The sequence below is a fragment of the Rhinolophus sinicus genome, linkage group LG09, assembly GCF_036562045.2.
Source record: "Rhinolophus sinicus isolate RSC01 linkage group LG09, ASM3656204v1, whole genome shotgun sequence".
Lineage (NCBI taxonomy): Eukaryota > Metazoa > Chordata > Mammalia > Chiroptera > Rhinolophidae > Rhinolophus > Rhinolophus sinicus.
The window spans coordinates 42743938-42764141 of NC_133758.1; the positions used below are offsets into that span (position 1 = coordinate 42743938).

Below are 20204 nucleotides of genomic sequence, written 5' to 3' on the forward strand. Positions count from 1 at the left end.
GGGATGCGCAGACAAGAGTACTGTGTTTCCCTGAAAATACGACTTAACCGGAAAACAAGCCCTAGCATGATTTTTTAGGATGCCATCCACTGAACATAAGCCCAAGTGCGTCTTTTGGAGCAAAAATTAACGTGAAGACCCGGTCTTATTTTCGAGAAAACACTGTATTTGCCATTCTCTGTCATGAATTCCACCAGAGGCCTGAAAATCTGTGACAAGTGAGTCTATAGTTTTCAGTTCCCAAGAAGATGCCTAAGTGGGTTTCCAAACAGTTACTACAAGAAAGACTTTTAAAAAAAAAATTTTTCCAAGAAAGACTTTTCTAAAAGCATTTTCTTGATTATATCAAGTTAGTAATGCAGTGTTAAATAAAAGCTTCTGTTATAACTCATTCTCAGGAGGCAATAATTCTCTATGGTTACGAATATAAGTGTATCTTTCTAAAATGTCTAATAAGAGCATATTTTTCCAAAAGTGACTTGTGAGATCCAATGTCTGGCAACTTGGAATGAAGTCTGACTGTCCTTGCTATCAACAGCTTTTTAAAATAATGACTACATTTTTAAAGTCTGCATATGCTTTGTATATTAATTGTGAGCCAATGGGTCCAGTTTATTTTATTTAAGTGTTCCACCCAAGTATGATTGTGTGAGAAGATTCTCTTGGTTTCTGTCAGGAAGGAGAAATACAGTCCCATGTATCTGAATGACCTAAAGTGAACTAGCTTGTGGCTTCTGGCACCTTCCGTGGAGAGGCCTTAAGCTTCTATAGTCTGGCCATAATGAAATGTGTGTATTGCACCAAATCCTCTTTCTCATTCAAACCTTACCATGTATTCTTTTTTTTCCACCTAGAATGCTCTTCCCTGGCCTCTTCACCAAGCTAAGACCTATTTGCTCTTCGAGACTCAGCTCATCACATCCTGTGGGAAATCTTTCCTGAAATACATCTTGCAGAGTTCTCTTGGCAAGTCATCCCTTCTTTATTACAGGACCTAACTTCACTGTGTTGTCATGGCTTGTTTACTATAAGATCCCCTAAGGCAGGAAATTTTGTATTCAGTTTTATCTCCCGCTCTTAGCTCAATGTGAAGCTCTTACAGGTGTTCAACATATACTTACTTATTATGCCATTTATTTAAATAAATGAGAATCTGCCTGCTGACTGCTGAGGCCTATGAAAAATCAGCTGAGCTAGAGGTCAGACAAACTTACAAACCAACCAATTCAGGGAAGCCTTAGCATTGGAATGACTAAGGCATCTAGTTGAATAACTTTTTGGAAAAATGACTCCATAGAAAGAGAGGTATAACTATGATAATCTGTGCCTTAGGGTTGTTTAATGGGCATGTATACTCCTAATCCCTGGAAACTGAAGAACAAAATGTTTCATCTGTGTTTTAGCAAAGCTAAACTTTTCAAAAATAAAATAGGGGATGTTTATAAGTTTAGGTTCAGTTCTAATCCTCAAATCAAAATATATGCCTCTGTCTGTCCTCAAACCACACGCAAGATCCTAAGTCTTGCCTTTTCTTCCTGGAAACCAAAGAAACCTCTAAATATGCTGACAGGCAGTCATTTTCTACCCTCTCTAATTTTTCTTCCATTTTAGTTTTAAAAAAAACACAGAATTGTCATGGACAGATAATTCAGATTTGTGTAGAATGAAAGTAATAAATACATTCATTAAAAAACAAAACAAAAAAGCCTGTTAAATTTCTCTTCGGTGTAGCAAGGAAACTATTTGTCTTGCCCACAAGTGCCAATGAACTAGCTCCATACACTGGGGCATGTGTCTGTGTTTAAAAACAGTATCTGGGTAGGAAGCTGTAAACTGTAGGATTGCAAAGCTGGTAACTTGCTTCTTCTTCATAAAAATACTATGCTGGTAGAGATCCAGAACCAACGCCTGCTGTAACAGCACACAGAATTTTTGTTGGTTTTTACTGTTAACTTATTAGCACAAATTCTAAGGATGGCAGAACCATCCTCTCTTACTCTAGAGACTCCCAGTCTACAGATGTAGAGCTCAGTTTGTAGATTGTTCTCATATGAAGAAAACAAACATGAAACACAGGATTACTAGAAGTCTGGTTTTTCATGGGCTCCCCGTTATTAGAAATTATTTCTTCACAGAGAATTTTTCTTCAGAATATCAGTGCTTTAGGTATAATACCTGAAGAATTATCCCTTTTCATGTACTCCAAGCCTAATTCCCTAGGATACTCTGACAATAATACCTTTTCTATACAAGGACTTTGGTATCATCCCTTGGCCTGGGCTATTAACCTCTTCCCTTCCTTGTCTTGATTCCACCCATCTTTTAAGGTCCACTCCAAAACTCATCACCCCATTGTGCTAGGTCTTCCCTGGCGACTTGATTCCATACCATACCAACTGAATCGTTATCTGAATGGCAAGAATAACAGCCTCTATTTAATGAGTGCTCTTTGAAAGATGCACTGCACCATCTCTGCAGTTGATCCTTACAACTCCTACTTTACAGTTGAAGAAACTGAGGCTCATAGATGTTCAGTAACTTGCCCAGACTCACACAGCTTGTAAGTGACTAAGTGGGATACCAGGCCAGGAGATCTAACTCCACAATCCATGTTTTGTCTATAAGTCTACATTGCCTCTCATTTAGTATTTCTTTTTCCTAAATGTGGTTTTCTCCAATAAAAATCCCTTGAAGGACAGGATTATGTTTTCTTTATCTTCTCTTTACAGTCATCATCCTCAGATGTTTACTAAGCACCCGCCATGTATGTGACATAGTACTAGACACTGAGGACACAAGAGACATAGCTCATGGCCCTGTCTTTGAGGAAAGAGAACAAGAGCAGAGCACAAAGATCCTGCCTGGTGCTCATAAGTGTCTATACCAGACAGATGGTGGTACTGAAGGGGAAACATACCCCTTCAGTGGTACCGGAGACTTCCCAGTAATATCAACGACACTTCTCTGGAATGCAATAAAGACATTTCTACTTTGGACACTATTTCAGGTTTCACTACAAAAACACAGAAGATCTGGTTGTAGGGTATTATCCTAGATTCCAACAAAAATTATACAGTGTGATATGATGCACATTTTGAAACCACTTTGTCAGGGCTTAACAGTGAGGTAGACATCCTACGGCTAGGAATGCTGAGTTGAAGGAGATGCTCACTGAGAAAGATTCAGATTTCTGTCTTCCTTCTTTATCCTAATTACCTTAAGATAGATGCCTGCTGGGCAGGACAACAGAGTAGGATTTTCCTATTCAGGGAATGTTCTGGAGGAAACATAACCCATTGAACTTAAGAGATGGCTTCTGCCATGTAAACTCCATTGACTGATGATAAAAGGTCAGGGCAGAGGATGCACCAAGAGATAACTGTCCGAGTACATCTTTCTGTAAAGAAGCTGGTGAGCCTCATGGCCACAGCCACTATATAGACCTGTCCGGGTGACTCAGTAGTCCTCTGACTTGTTCAGCAGACTCTGGAAGGAACTTAAGTCATATCCTAACTTGTAGCTGCGGAAGTGACATAAAAGGAGAAGTAAAGAACAATTTGAGGAAAACAGTATGGAGTTGCCTTTGGTAAGGCTAATAAATAAGTTTCTATTTTATTTCTGTTCAACTTCTCTTTCAGAAAAATATTTTCTTTCACTGAGTATATGTTTTTCTTTTTTTTTTTTTAATGGAGAGAGTTTCTCTAGACTTCAAAGGGAGACATGTGAAGGGAGAACTGGGTCTTATCTTTCTACTTCATACAATGTGGAGTTACCAGCATCTTATCAGCAAGAAAGAGGACTCACTGTACAAGTAAAGAGAAAACACATCTAGAAAATATCAACATTTTAGTTCATTAAGGCTGTGTTTGCAAACCCAAATTGCATGTTTTATTATCAGATTTTCGTCAGTAGAGGCCTGAGGGATGGGCGCCTTGAAGGAAGCAAAAGACATGCAAGATGGCCATTTTGCCTCCACTTATCCTATTCCCTCAATCTCTTTTTCCCTTCATCCTGGTCAGATCACATCCCCAGAGTAGGCCAAGTTGATCTCCAGGATTTGGGGTTTCTAGGTAGGACTCTGAGTTGCAGCAATCCCGTAAATGCAGATTAGCTTAGAGGTCCCTGGGCATCACTGACTGCCTTTACAGAAGTTAGCCTGAATCCTCTCAATAATTCATTCAGTATAGTTTACTGGGTACCTGTTGAGTACCATGAGTCTAGGTGCTAGTGAGAGACATAAAAGATAGTGTCTTGCCTTCATGGAACGTATAGTTTGGGTGGTGAGACAGATAAGCCCACTGGCCATAACGATACAGTGTGACAGGGCTACAAGTAAATAAAAGGTGCTATGGGAACAAACAGGAGGGCACCTAACTCAGCCTTCAGGGGTTTCTTGCAGAACAGGTGTCTAAGTGAGACATGAAGGGAAAGGAGAGATTTAGATGGAGAGCAGAGAAAAGGTATTCCAGGCAACTGGACAAGCCAGGGCCGAGAAGGGCTTTCCAATGTTGTAACGATGGAGGAAATGTCTATGCTTTAAAAACAAACCAAAAAAGAAAAAGAAAAAAAAAAAAAAAGAACCCTCTCTTTTGGATCTTTCTGTATAATTCTGAAGGCATAAATATCCTAGACCTTATTTCCTTACAGAAGTAAAAATGACAAAATACCATACAGTGGTATGTTTGTCAAACCTTTCTCTTCTTTTTCCGTAGAAAATGTTTTACTTTAATGATATCACACAGTACTGAGCGCTAAATATACTTATTAAATGGCTGTTTGATTCCAAATTTCTCCTTTTTCTGGGTTTGCTAGGAAAAGTCATGGAGTAGTGAATAATGACATAAATAACTTAGTAAAGGAGGAGAGTGTGAATTACCTAGGACATTAAAAAACCCTCCCTTTCCCCACGAGGTTCCCTCCCCACCTCTGTACAGACCTCACCATAATTTAATAGCCTTTCTTAATCACTTACCCTGTTAATCCTGGGTTAGATTAACTCATCGCACATGGATACAATGACCTAGTAATCTTCCAAATTTCCATTGTTCAAATCCATCAGTCAACACACTACAGGATGCACATAATTTTCCATGTGTGTCCCTAGAGGTGGGACTTAACAAGCCTGGACTATACCGAGTATTTTTAACACAGTTTTCCATTCTAATGGCTAGTGCTGTATAAATACAGTTATGAAGAAGGAAGGAACAGAGAGGTATAGTCACTTATCTACTGGGACCAACTATAGGACAGGTGGTTCAATGACATCATCTTTGCTCATTCCAACCACCTTGAAAAGTGGCATTATCATTGCCATTTTACAGATAAATTGGAAACTCTAAAGGTTACGGTTCACACCCAGGTTACATAGCCACGCAAAGGACTTAGCATGATGCCTGGCATGCCAGCAAGCACTGAGTAAGCTTTCACAATTGTATCACAATTGGCAGAATTCATAACTGATCTTGGACCGCCTGCCTGGCCCCAAGCCCATTCTCATTCCAATATGTTTCCTTGGGAAATCACTAAACACTTGGAGCGAGGTGGGAGGACTTACAAATTGGAGGGAATTCACACTGAATCTTTCTCCAGGCTAAGCCTACAGGCCAAAGAACTGAGAAGGGAACTTGTGGGAGTCTCCACTGTTAATCTGTCCCTTCTGAGGGAAGGCAGCCAAGATGGTTGCTGAGTGAAAGTTTTGAAGATCAGCAGACCCTACATCTGTCTCTTGCTAAAACTAGACAACATACCTGTCTCACGTGTCTTTGATGGCAAGGCTTCCACAGCTATTTTCCATAAAAGGGTTTATATAGTTCGTGATTCTGCATCATGACACTTTCTACCTGTGGTGTCTGGAACAGGTAAGGGGCTTAGGGGTGGTGTACTTTATCTACAAGTCTGGAGGATTCAGGCAAAAAGCCTCCACTGACCTTAAACCAGACATGTAGAAAGAATGCCTAACGCCCCACAAAGTATTGTTGAGGTGGTGGAGCTGTCCCTGTGTTTAATTTCTACAGGGCAATATTTTCATGGAGCTGTATGTAAAACAGTGACTACAGTAAATGTACTGAAGAGAAAAAAGGGAATTAGTTGGCCAGTCCCTGGGTGAGATAAGTCATATCTCTGGAGATCTCGAGTTTGGCTTTCCCTCTGTCAATATAGCTTTCCTGTGTACTGACTCCAGGGTTTCCACAGAGCCTCTCAGAGATAAGACAAAAAAAAGATAGAGGAAGAGGGAGTAGCTGGAAATAGATACGAAAAAACAACAAAGAGGAAAAAATCTCATAGAGGGCCATTATTACTGTTGAAATGACTCAAAAAGAATTGCTCCTCTCCCCCTTTTAGATCCCACAGCAACAAGAAGCTTAAGACACAAACAGGGAGCTTATGATGTTTCTCAGTTTTGCATCTGAGTTGTATTCATGAAACACTTCATACTTGCAAACATGGGTATTTTTCACGTTTTCACGTTATGTTAATGAATGGAAACTTGCCAATCGAAAGGAAAAAGCAAAAGTACTTACCTTTGTATCCCAAAATGGCTACTGTGATTGTTAGCAAGGCACACAAAATGTATAATAATATGATAGAAAACTTCAGTGCCCAGTTATTTTTACATTTGGTACATTGTGTTCCTTCCTGAATACCTGTAAGAGAAGTCAAATTTTAATAACAGTGACAAAAACATTACTTCAAAAAGTATCTTTTTGCATTTTGGTTCAAACATTATGACTAAGAATAATGTTTTACATATTCCTTACTACAGGATGAGTGGGGTTTTAAAGCTAAACATAGTCACCACTTTAGCAACCAAGCACTTTAAATATTACCAATATGTTGTTATAATTGTATTTAATATGACTTGAAAATAGCACATAACTGTCTCAAAGACTAGTTTTGAACCCAATTCCATTCTGATCATTACAATTATAATTTCAATAAAAATCTCCATATGACAAAATATTTAAAATACCCATATCCACTTGTTTTAGCCATTATTGGACTTATAGTAATTTATACACAACCAACCAAAAAAATTGTCACTGGTCTCATGATGTTTATTTCAGTAGTGTGCTAGAAGTAGCTCCTACTGATTTGCAAAAGTCAATTGTTAAAGTTGTAGGAATTTTGGGAGCTGACTGTTAAACTGATGGAAGCTTGAAATCAGTCCTAGAGGGAGTATATACACCATGGAAATAGATAAACACTACAAATTATGATCCCCCCACTCTGCACTGGTTTGCCAGCATGCCACTGGCTATAAGTGTACTATAACTTGTAGCAGAAAATGTAGGTAATTTTGTGATTAAAATGCTCAATATATAACCATTTTATACATGACATATATACAGAAAACAGACACTGACCATTATTTATCACAGCGATTAAATAACAATTGTGGAACCACTAGAAAAAACAGATATTTTTTATGAGAGGAGGCAAATTTTGACTGTTCACAGTTCAACTTTTTGAAAACTATTCTAGTCTAAGTGGTAAACCATCATCACTTCTGCAAGTGACTCCAGAAGCAAACCCTTAAAAAGGAAACTTTCCATTGGACTGATTAGAAACACAGAAGACAAAGACTGTGCACATTTTAATGTGAAAATCACATTGTAAGGAGTGCCGGGAGGTCCTTCTTTCCGGGACCCGTTTCCCTACATGTCTGACTAGTAGTGTCCCCCTGGGGCAACAGCACATAAACGGCTCATCTCCCATAACTGTGTTCAATAACTTTTGATGGGTAAGTCGAGAGGATTAAGCCACAGCCGAAGTTTCTTTGCTTGGGTTTGTGATTTTACACATAGTGCCCTATGTGAAAAGAGCTCTTTAGCTGTGTTTAATGCAAAATGATGAGAGAAACAGCAAAGAAAAATGACTCAAATTTAACTTTTTTAGTTTTTTTTAGGTTTTAAACAATCCCTCAGTGTTTTGGGCTAGAGAGCCAAGGGGAGGGGACTCTGTCTGTTCCACGACGCACAGCATTGATTCTCAAACTCTGGGGCACATCAGGCTCCCTTGAAGGGCTCATTAAAACCCAACATTTCTAATTCAGGAGGTCTGAGAAGGTGCATGAGAACCTGGATTCCTAACACGTTCCCTGGAGATGCCGATACTGCGAGTCTGGGGACCATGCTTTAGAACGGTGCTTCTCAAACCATACGGTGCTTACAAATCCCACCGTTCCAATGCAGAGTCTGATTCAGCAGGTCTGAGAGAGGCACTAAGATTCTGCATAAAATCCAGGTGATGCCTGGTCAGAGAAACACATTTTGAGGAGAAAAAGTTTGGTTTAGAAGATGGTTATACTGGATCAACCTTCGGTTAGCCATTTCCTTGAAGATGAAGCTGTAAAATCAGACTCACTTGATCCAACGGAAGTAAATCCGCTTCTTCACATCAGTGTTCCCACTTCTTTTACTCCTTTTCCTTTCCATCCTCCTTTAACTGCCAGCTGGATGTCTCAGTACCACGTCTCATGTCCATAACTGACCTTGGTACTAGCCCTGCCAAACCAGATCTCAAACTCCCACCCAACGTCCTATTTCTATCCAACCTAAAAATTACTACTACCCCACCTCCCGAGGTGGTTAAACTCAAAGACATCCTGAAGTCTCCTCTTGCACTTATTCTCTAATTCACTCAGTCACTAGGCCCTGCTGAGCTTCCTGTGGGATATTTTTATCACGATCATTTCAACTATAGTTTATTGATGTTCATTTACTGCCTAAATTTACCAGAATCTGAGCCAGGTACTTTACACACAGCATTTTAAACCCATATAATAACCCCTGAATGAGGCAGGTAGTAAGAGCTGAAAGGACAAGCCATAGACATCAAAGCCAGGATTCAAACCTGGGTCTGTCTGACTGCAAAAGCCCTGATCTCTCCAGTACGATCATTGCTTCCTCTCCATTTCCACTGCCACCATCCTAGTGTGAGATCCTTTAATCTCAGTGGAAGCTTCCTTTGCCATTCCCACTGGAATCCAGCCTCACCCTGTACTAAAATAGTGCTATCCTCATGACAATGCCAAAAAGAAAAAAATAAAACCAAAAATCCTTCAACAGATCACCCTGAACTGAAGGATCAAAACACACACACACACACACACACACACACACACACCTATCAGCTCTTAGGCTCTTCATAACCTGGCAGTTTATTTTTGGGATTGGGAAAGGGAGAAGTATAGGTAGACCCACAAACATACCACATTTCATGTTCAGAAACAATAATCTTGCTTTGGTAGCAACTGTAAAACATGGAAGGATGACAGACCGACCTCCTGTGGAAAGGCTAGATGGCACTTTTATGGTTGATAGCAAGGGCAGGAGGCAAGGTTCATTCTTTTTGGATTTTAGGATGGTGGTGGGTAAGCTCCTTATGCGTCTCCAGGACTATTTCTCATTCTGTCAGAAGAGCTTCAAAAGATTTGGTAGAAAATATTAGGTTGGTGCAAAAGTAATTGAGATTTAAAAGGTTAAAAATAATTGCAAAAACCGCAATTACTTTTGCCCAACCTGACAGAATTTGGGGCTAGAAGGTTGCTTAGAGGTCATCTGGCCAAGCATCATTGTGTTATTGATGGGGAAAGTGAGGCCAACGAGGTAAAGCAGAATCAGAAGCCGCACTTCCTGACTCCCAATGCAAGGGTCTTTCCCTCCCATCCTGGCAATGTGTGCTAGCTCTGTGTTTGCTACTGGACATCTCGTACGTGTGGTATTTGTGCAGATCTGCTCCCAGACAGTTGTCACTGGCTCACATTCTGAAGAGCAGACACTTGCTCACAATGTGCATTTCTCATTGCTAACCGTATCAGCATTTAATCAGTATCAGATGGCACCACCTGACCTCCCTTTCCACTTGACACACTTTCTCTGGTTTGTTTTTTCTCTACCACCTCCCCCTCCCCCTCCCCCCTCCCCTGACTTATTTTTAATAAGAATTCTGTTTTATCTTTCCCTCTCTGCCCTCCGCTGGGAGGACATCTGACCAAACATAGGAATGCCTACTACAAAGAGATCCTGCTGGCTCATGTAGCTGGGGGACCCCTCCTCCTTGAACCTAGATGGTCACAAAAAACATTCAAGAGAGATACCCCCTGTTACCAGCCTTTGTAGTGTTTGTTTTCTTAGCATTACTTTCCAGAGACTGGGGACTCTGTTCCCATTGGAGGGGGCGGGATAGGAAGGGCAAGGAAATGGATCTGCAGTGTTGCGGAGAGGAGAGTCCAGTGCAGGAAGTGAAGCAGTTTTGCCCCTTACCACCAAGACATCCAGCTTATCAAAAAACCTGGCCCAAATAGCACATGTGTAATTCAGCAGGACATAGACGGAACATGCCTGAGGGTTCCATGCCTTTCCATTGGTTATCCCTCTTTAACTGTCTCCCATTGAACGTGATTCTTGGCTCATGTTCTGAATGTATTTTCCTGTGTCCAAGTCTTTATTATACAGAAAACCTTTGGGGACCAAATGAAGCCAGAATCACTCTAGTTAACTCCTTGAGTATTCTACGGAAGTTCAGAATAGGCTGACAATTTGGTCTCCAGTGCCCAAACTCAAAGTTCTCCGTGTTGCCCTGTTTCCAATAACACATGTTTGAAGTAAGAAGAGTGGGGGTTCGGTGGGGCCACCGATCGGGGGCGGTTAGCTAGTTGGAGAGAGTAATTGAAACACTGCAGAAATGATAGTGCAGATGGCCAGAAGATTTCACCAGCAAGGAGATTTCCTGTCTGTTGTGGTTCTCCATACAGAGCCCTCCCAAGTGCTGTGGTCCAGGCCCCAATCCAGTCTTTTTTCCCAGTCTTTTTGGAAAACAAAAGAGTTTCCTCACTATCATATTCTTCTGCCATGTACATCCCCCGAGGGCTTTTCTGTTAAAATGGACACATGCTGATCAACGCCCTTCCTTGTTAGGTGAAGGCTGGCACTCTGGGTGAGTGTGGGGCACTTCTGGGTTGTCTTAATTACCACAAGTGTCTAGAGCTCAGTGGTATTGCCGAAAAGATCATGTTACCAAAGAGAAGCTTCAAAAAGCTGGTAGACTGCAAAATCCAGAAAACCATAGGTTTTGACCTGAGATTTGCAGTGACCTTTTCATGTGGTTTTTTTATAGTTATTAATCTACTGCCTGGTGGTATATATTCCCATAAGCCCATGAAAATGATTTGGCTCTAACAGGAAAACTGATGATTCAAATAAATTCCTATAATTAAAATGCCCTCAAAAGCAACAAAACAGTAAAGCTAACATCATGGTTATTTGGATGTTATGCTGTATCACTAGAACAAAACTTAAATACATAAAACATTTTATCCCACAAATTAAAATTTTCCTTATTATAAAGGCCACTTACTAAAGGATAGGATATGGATTTAGGTATTAAAAAAATTGTTTTATTAATAATTTAGTTCCCCAAATACAAATCCCAACCCTGGACACCTTCTTATGCCAAGTTTCCTAAACAATGTGGAGAATCATGAAAATGGAAGCAGGACAAGAATTGGTAATGAAATAACTTTCTGTGTAAAATAAATGAAACCTTATAGCATGTGTATTTAAAAAGATGCATTCAAATCAGGAACTATATTTAGAAGAGAGTTACATGGGTTTGAAATCTTTAGCATTCATTCTGAGCTAATATTAATATTGTGCATATTTATCAAGGGTATAGTTTTTTCATTAAAAATTTCATATAATATATATATGTGTGTGTGTGTGTGTGTGTGTGTGTGTGCAGTCAGTTCTGGTTTGGTTTTCAATGTTTTAAAAAAGGGTATGTATTATTTGTTTAAAATTTATAATTTATATTCTGCCTACTAAAAAAGAATTGTAGGCAAAAGCCAGATGTAATGATGCCACTCAGAATATATAGTGTCAGCCAGAATATATACTATCTCAAAAGAACACCATCATTTTCTCTTTGTGGCTTTTATAATAAGAAATCCTTTATTATATGAACTGTACACAAATGCTTTCAATTCTGAGGAAAGGAATCCTCGCTCACTGGGGAGCTCAACCATCACATCTCTCACATTTGTCTCTCCTCGCTGGCATCCTTTCTCTTGGCTCTCTTCCTATTCATTGTATTCTATGGGCACAGAGGGAACTGTCAACAAGCCTGATGATACACTTCAGCAATCCTGACCACTTCATTATCTGGCATTGCCAGACAATGTCCTTCTGTGATTAGGCACTGAATCTTTTAATTAAAAGGACTCATGAACATTCAGCTCTAGCTTGAGTCAACAGAGTCTGTTGTATAATTGAGCAGGACACTTGTACTGCACAGGTATTTGGAGGAAGGCCACTAGACATTTGTTTAATGGGTGAGAGTTTGCTATTGCCAAGAATACAAAAGAAATTGTTGAAGAAGGCTGCCATTACTGAAGACCTACCTGATATGTGTCAGGCACCCCCCACCTGGTTACTTACAATCCCTGTAATCCTGGAAAGTAGGAACTGACCCTAAATTTATAGGTTTTAGGAAAGTGGAGGTCAAAGAAATTGAGTACCCAGGCCAGTGAGTGGCTGAGCTGGGAGTTGGACCAAGATTTATCACACGTTACTTCTCCAAGATTACTGACTCCCAGAAGTGGAAAGCAAAACAAAGCGAGATTAAGGATGCCTAACAAGATAAATTGTAGAAAGCTGACAGGTTAGACTTATAAAAGTGTTATGTCAAAATAAAGGGGTGCAGAAACATCCTTTCAAATGTTGACAGAAAAGAACAGTAAAATTTAGTTCCCAGTAAGTGAACTATTACAGACCCGAGGATTCCACAGGCTGTAATTTCTCCTTTACTATTCTGTGGTGACATACTTGAGTAGCAAGTGAATTCCACCCTAAATAAATGCTCATTATCTCTGCGAGAGGTCAGGCCTAGGTTGGAGGTTTGCTGGTAGGGTCTGTGGAGCCCCTCAGGGAAATCATCCCCCAATGGTGATGGAATTTTTGGAATGGGGTGGGCCGGGAAGAGAGGGTAGCTTTATAATTTCAAGGCAACCATGGGACATGGAAGGACCTTGCTCAGCGTAAGCTTGAAACCAAAACCAGTTGGTGGCCCCAATTGAGTTTTCTTCCGAACTTCTAGTATACTGAAATAGGAGTCTCAAAAGCCAGTCTCTAATGGATTCATGAATGGATTCAAACAATTGCTCGTGGTTCAAGCCTGCAGAACTTAGGTGAGATAAATTAGTGGAAAGGAAGGAGATGAAAGCAGACTTTATTAAATAGTGATAAAAAAATTAATTCACATCTAGTCTCTTAACCCCCCTTAAAAAAATTACCTGGAGTACACTGGAAAAAATATTGTTAACAAATACTAGTTTTGACCTCAGGTTCAGAGATCCACAGTAATTCTCCACTGCCACAGTAACCGCTCCTAGTGGCTCAAAGCACATTCCAAGATGCTCACCAGCTAGCATCCTCTGACCATACAGGCTCTCAGAAGCTCAGGGTCAAGAGGAGCGTCAACTGTCATCTTGGCCAACATCCACCTAAGCAGGGAGGAAACTGCAGTCCAATGAACTCTACTGCCCGCTCCACTCACACGTGGGCCGATCCTGGCTTGAAGACCCAGTTTTCTGGATTCTCTACCAGAGTTGTTCAGACCCCAGAACACTGCCTACTTTACCACGCTTCTTTCTTACTACATCCCATTTATTCAAGAAGCAAGTACTAAGGAGTACTATGTACCAGGCACTGGGTAAAATGGTGAACAAAATACACAACAATCTCTGCCCTTAGGGAACTTATACCCCAGTGGGAGGATATTTCAATATGTTAGAAGGTGATAAATGCTATGGAGAAAAATGAAGCAAGAAATGGGTAAAAGACATACAGGAGAAGTGATAGATGGCCATTTTAAATAGGTTAGAGAAGGCTTCTCAGAGTAACATTTTGGGCAAAAGCTTGCAAGAGTGTGGGAAGAGCACTGGGGTCCCTGAGCAGAACACTCACTGCACTTTGCTGACTCCATCTCCAGATCTTGAGATGTGCCCTCCTTCTCCCCGCCACACGCTTCCTCTCTACCAAACGACTTCTTGTAAAACCTTACTCACACTTAGGTTGTTTCCATATTTTGGCTATTGTAAATTGTTGCAGTGAACATAGGGCTATACATCTTTTCAAATAAGTGTCTTCATATTCGGGATAAATACCCAGAAGAGGAATTGCTGAGTCATACGGCAGTTCTATTCTTAATTTTTTGAGGGAGTTTCATACTGTTTTCCACAGTGGCTGCACCAATTTACAATCCTACCAATAGTGCACAAGGGTTCCCTTGTCTTTATATCTCGCCAACACTTGTTATCTCTGACCTTTTTGATAAGTGTCCATTAATGGATGAATGGATAAAGAAGATACCATACACACATCACACACACACGCACACACGTCTATACACACAACAGAATACTCCTCTGTATAAAAAAGATGAAATACTGACATTTGCAACAACATGGATGGATTTTGAGGGTATTAAGTGAAATAAGTCAAACAGAAAAGGACAAAAACCATGTGATTTCACTTGCATGTGAAATATAAAATAAAAAGGCAACAAATGAACAAACAAAACAAACCAAAACTAAACTCATAGACACTCACAACAGAATGGTGATTACCAGAGGGGAAGAAGGCAGGGGGAGGGCATAGTGGGTAGAGAGGGGTCAAACATATGATAATGGATGGAAACTAGACTTGGGGTGGTGAGCATGCAATAGAGTATACAGATATAGAATTATAACGTTGTACAACTGAAATCTATATAATATTAACCGAGGTTACCTCAATAAAAACAACAAAATACCAAAAAACCTTACAACTTCCCTCCTTAACGATTCTTTTCCTAATTAGCCTCATCCCCAGCCCAGCCAGGCCTGCGTCCCTTCAGCACCTATATGGTTCACACTGCATAAATCTATGCTCATTTGTGTGTCTTTCACATAATTTAAATGCCATCTTCATAGCCACTTCCTATAGGTATGGGAATTTAATTTTTCTGCACTATTGCTTTTGCATTTCTCTAAACAAACCAGTACTCTCTAGTACTCTGCAACGTCATGCTATTTAACAAATATCTGGAGTGTAGATCCTGGCAGTGGAAAAGCGGGCTCCATCACTCCTGCAGCGAATCTCCCTCACACAAACTGGAAGCAGTGAGCTTCCTTCAGCTCTCAGTTGCGAGCATTTCACAACCTTCTTCACACCTTTGTGTCCAGACTTCTAGGTGACCAGGGAATGTAAACGTCTTGGGAGAAGCATTCAGCCCTGGGGCCTGACGGTCAAAACTCAGACTCTCAGAACACTTTCTTCTCAAACAATCAGGGATACAGGGCCTGAAAGGAAGAGTTTTTTTCACTGCAGGAGGTGGGGAGCACAGTGGGATTCACTAATCAAAGGAATGCAAAGCAGTCCTTTAGACCCCGCCCCAGAGTGAAACGAACCCCAAGATCTAAAGCAGCACAGCAGCATTTCTACATTTGGTGTCCCTCAGCACTCACAGAGCTAAATCGGACAAGGCAAAGATGAGAAAAGTAAACCCACAACCCAACATTTGCCTAGAGTGTTGTTGCTTTAAAATGCGTCCTTTGGGGGCAGCTGAGGAGCTAACAGAAGGATGACAGGAGCCCTACTGAGCTGAGCTGGGTGGGCAAGTCTAAGTTAATGACAGTGTACTTGTTGTTATCACCAAAACAGTGTTGGGGCATGTGGAAATTATTCTGTGGAGCAGGTGCTGGCAAAAGAAAGACGAACTCCACTATCTCTTACATACCTACTTGATTTTTTAAAAACCAACAGAGGTAGTGTTTTGATGAAAGAAAGAGGGGCCTCAATGTAAATGAAAATATCAATCAACCCAACAGACATTCCTCATTCCTCTATAAATATGTGTTTTTCACTTTCTTCAAGTGAAGATTACATTTGAGGACACTTAAATTAAGGGAAAGTGAGCCAAGACAGAGCGACAGATTTGACTGTCGGTGTAATTATCTATTCTGCATTGAATATAGCCTTGAGTTCGGAACCTTGATGAAAAATGAGTTAATTGACTTGAAATGACCCACATGAGGAAAAAGTTGGCAAATAAATAGTAAGGGAAATGAAAGGGATCTATTTTATACTGGCCCAGTAGTGAGAGTGTGGCCCCCACATTCAGGGAAGAGTAACCTGTTCACCAGCTTATTATTCACACTTGCTATTAAAACCGGACAAAGGACAGAAAGAAGAAGAAAGTTTTTCATGGGGTAGACAACTATGGTTATAGAGGTCAAAGGAATGAAACTGGAAAATAAAAGTGGAAAACCACTACACAAAAAGTCAGAAGGCATGCGATGAACTATAAGTGAATGTAAAGTAAATGGGAAAATGTATGCAAATGAAATTTTCCATGCCTTTGTAAACACTTCATAAACAACAGAGTTAAATTTAGAAAATCGTTTAAACTGAGAGAACTAGACAAAAACATGGATAAGGACATATATTTGTACATATACACACACAAAGTGACTTTCTTCAGGCAATAGAGATGTTTAAAAAAAAGAATTTCTAAGTCAAAATTCAAATTCCCAATTTCCCTTCGATTTCTCAGGGGTGTGCTGGAGCCAGCTTACACTGACTGGGGAGAACCAATTGTTTATATCTTTTCACAACTCCATGTTCAGACTTGACCAACCTGCTGCAACTGAACCATCACATTCAACCAAATCAAACAACTGCTCTGTCCATAGGGAGTAATCACTTGAGAAGTTCCGGGTCACTGGACATGGTGATTATACTGCACCTCTGTTCCTTCTTTCCCATCGAGATTATAAACGTTTTATATGCGTTATTATTAGTCATGTTTGTGCACATTCGATATTTTGGATTCAAAACTTTCACGGAAGCTTCATAAATTTCAAGTTCATAATCTCTGAGAGGGTGAGATAATCTTAGATTCCCAGTGAAGCTGACAATGTTTAGGGTTCAATTCCCACCTGTCTGTTAACTTCATACTTGGGATACAGGTTTGACTTAACTCCGACCAACTACCGAGAAAGCGAATTTCCTTCTGGAGTGAAGACAACAACGAACAGAAGGACTGGCCTGACCTATCACCCAGCTGAAGTTCACGGGCAAAGTTAAGAAGTGGGACACAGGTGAACTGGCCTAAGGACAGGCAGTTGTGAAGGACACATTTGGCTTCAGTTGGAGGAATCAATATAGAGGAAGGGATTTTGAATGGCAAGCCTTGGTCTGGAAGATACTCTCTTTGCTCCCTAAAATCAGACAAGAATTAAACCCCCACCAGTTAGGCAGAAAAAAATCCAAGAGTCCAAAGGAGCATGAAACCTCTGTTTGTTCATGAGATGCACAAATGTCTGTGACAGCTACAGTTAGACCCAGAGATGCAGAAAAATATATACACAATTTCACATGATATGAAATTCTTAGGGTAAAATCCCTCAATTCTATTTCATGCTCAGAAAAATGAATTTTATTTTCCAAGTGGCCAAATCACTCCTAATGACGGTTGTAAACTGGTTAAACAAGCGGAAAGAAGAGCCTTAGGACAAGTTCTTAACAACACTGTCCAATCCACAGCTCGCTCAGCGTCGTCTGCATCAACCTAGTGAACGTGGAATGTGGAATCAGTATCAGAATCATCCTAATGGGAGTCACTCATATACTTTATTTCTAATTTGTAACATGTATTTCTTTACATTAATCCTTAGTATACAACATATAGTTTAGAATATACTGTGAGTTCATTGCTTACTATTCTCTAAAATGTCCTTTGGTCCCTCCCAGTTAAGGAGTACTTGTCTTGAGTGACCACTACACAATGGGACGTCAAAGATAAACTCAGCCCAGCAGACCAAGGACACACACCTCTTCCAGAATGGGGCCTGAGCAGGGCTCTTCCTTCCTGGGGCAGCGAAACTCCCAACCCTACAGCTGGAAAAGCCACTGGAGGTTCAGGTCCTACTAATGACAGGCCAGCAGGGTCATCTTGCAAACACAAAGAGAATGCTATTTCATACCCTCACATTATGCATGGCGCCAAAGAGGAACTGAAAAGGAAGGATTCAGTGAGTCACAAACGTCCGTTCCTAAATGAGGAATAAAATGAAGACTGGACTTTATAGCTCCAGTTACTACGCAGTGTTCCTTCCTGTCGGAAAGCAGTGGTGTTACAGCAGCAAAGCTAGTAAAGACAACCAACCACCTGTAAATACAACCTACTGGTTGCCCTGAAACAATCTGTCACTTTATACAGCACTTAGGGGAAACAACACCTAATAAACAACACCTAGTAAAGCAAAGGAACATTCACTACAGTTAAAGGAAAAATCCCACTTACAACCGTGGTTATGACAGTGCTTATAAAATTAGAAGCACTAATTTATTAGGATATACAGGGCCCCAAATGACTATGTGATTGTATATTTACTAAATTTTATCTATAAGACTACTACATAGAAGTAAATCTTGGCTTTGAGCTTGGTGGGAAGAGTCTTCTGTTTCCTCTTCTGCTTACTTCCCAGACACACACCACAACTGGGCACAAATCATCTAAGAGAAATGTTTATTTAAGTAGAGCTGGAAAAGGCAGGGGTCTGGGGCTCAGGGAGGACTCCTTTCTTTCAAAGGTTTCTGTTGTACAGGCCCAGGGTGGAATGGAAAGGATCACAGGGTAAGGGGTAGAAACAAAAAAAATTTCTTTTTTTTTTGAGGAAGAGAGAAAACATTTGTGATTATCTATAAAGAATAGGAGAAAAGGAAGAGCTGTGGCAACAGTGAAATGTAAACAAACAACAATGTGGTCACAGGATGTAGAGTACAGCATAGGGAATATAGTCAATGATATTGTAATAACTATGTGTAGTGCCAGGTGGGTACCAGACTAATCGGGGGATCACTTCATAAATTATATAAATGTCTAACCACTGTGCTGTACACCTAAACTAACATGAAATAATACTGCATGTCAACTTTAATTGAAAAGAAAAGAAAAGAAGGAAGGGAGGGAGGGAGTAGAAGGGAGAGAGAGAGAGAGTGTGGGGGAGGGGGGAGAGGGAGGAAGGAAGGAAGGAAGGAAGGAAGGAAGGAAGGAAGGAAGGAAGGAAGGAAAGCAGGGAGGAAAGGAGGGAGGAAGGAAGGGGGGAGGGAAGATAAACAACAATAGGCCTCATGATATAAACTGTAAGGAAGATTCCTACCATTGAGTCGCCTGTGTCCTAACAAGCTGGGAGACCCTGAGGAGGAGTGTCTGTGCTTCGCTCACTGGACATATAGGTGATATAGATTATTTCTGTTGGCAATGAAGAGCAGGCTCTAGAGAGTGAAGAGAAAACAAACTAGAGCATGAAATGAGTATCTGCACAACAGTCACATAAAATTACTTGGACATCTAGGGCAAATCAAGCAAGTATGTCAGGTAAACAAATGAGTACCAGTCTAGCCTCCACTGTTAAAACACAATGGTTATTATTTCCCAGATGGCCAATATTAAGGTTTTATATCTGCACACTTGCTCCTCAGAGCCGGGCAGGACTTCAGTCCCCATTCCTCTCTCCTCTCCCTCTTAGCCAGGTACCTTTGAGTGGCACCAAAACTGGGAACCAAACACTGCATCTCTACCCATCTGTTACATGCCCCCCACTCAGGCGCTATGTCTAAACAGTGAAAGCATTCTTTGGTAGATGCATTTCAGAGTTCTTCCCCAATCTCATCTCAATTCCCTTCTCTCCACCTGGCCTCATTAGACAAAAATAGGTAATAAATTTAAGACACCAGACTGACTGTTTATTTTTACTACACTGTCTCAGGTCTATTAAGTCAAGTGCTACCGTTCTGAAGTCACTAAACCACAGCTGGGAGCAGACTATTCAAACCCTTAAGGTGGTGCACAAATAGGTGTAAATGAATTTCCTGCCTATATCATTTTGTAGAGTATACCTGAAACTGTTATTTACTGAAACTGTTATTTAAATACAATGTTGAGCAGCAAAGATTCAAGAGTATACTTCAAACTGCTTTCTGCCAAGGGGACATTTAATGTTGTGACACAGGAAGTGATCTGATGCCTCACCAGTAGGGGATCCACCTTCCAGCAGAAAAAGGCTCTGGCCAAAGAGGTTAAACCTGCTCCCACCTTTAAAGGAAGCAGAGATTACAGCTCTGTAGCAAAAGATAATGAATCCCTCTGAGAGACTGGTA

The 20204-nt window shown here is 40.6% G+C and overlaps 1 protein-coding gene across 1 annotated transcript in view; it reads right to left on the minus strand.

Moving 5' to 3' along the window:
• Positions 1–20204, minus strand: part of COLEC12 (collectin subfamily member 12) — a 177797-nt gene that overhangs the window by 33816 nt on the left and 123777 nt on the right. The window contains exon 3 of the mRNA XM_019741211.2: positions 6522–6644. Within this exon, the coding sequence (XP_019596770.2) occupies positions 6522–6644 (123 nt within the window). The remainder of the gene's footprint in view (positions 1–6521; positions 6645–20204) is intronic.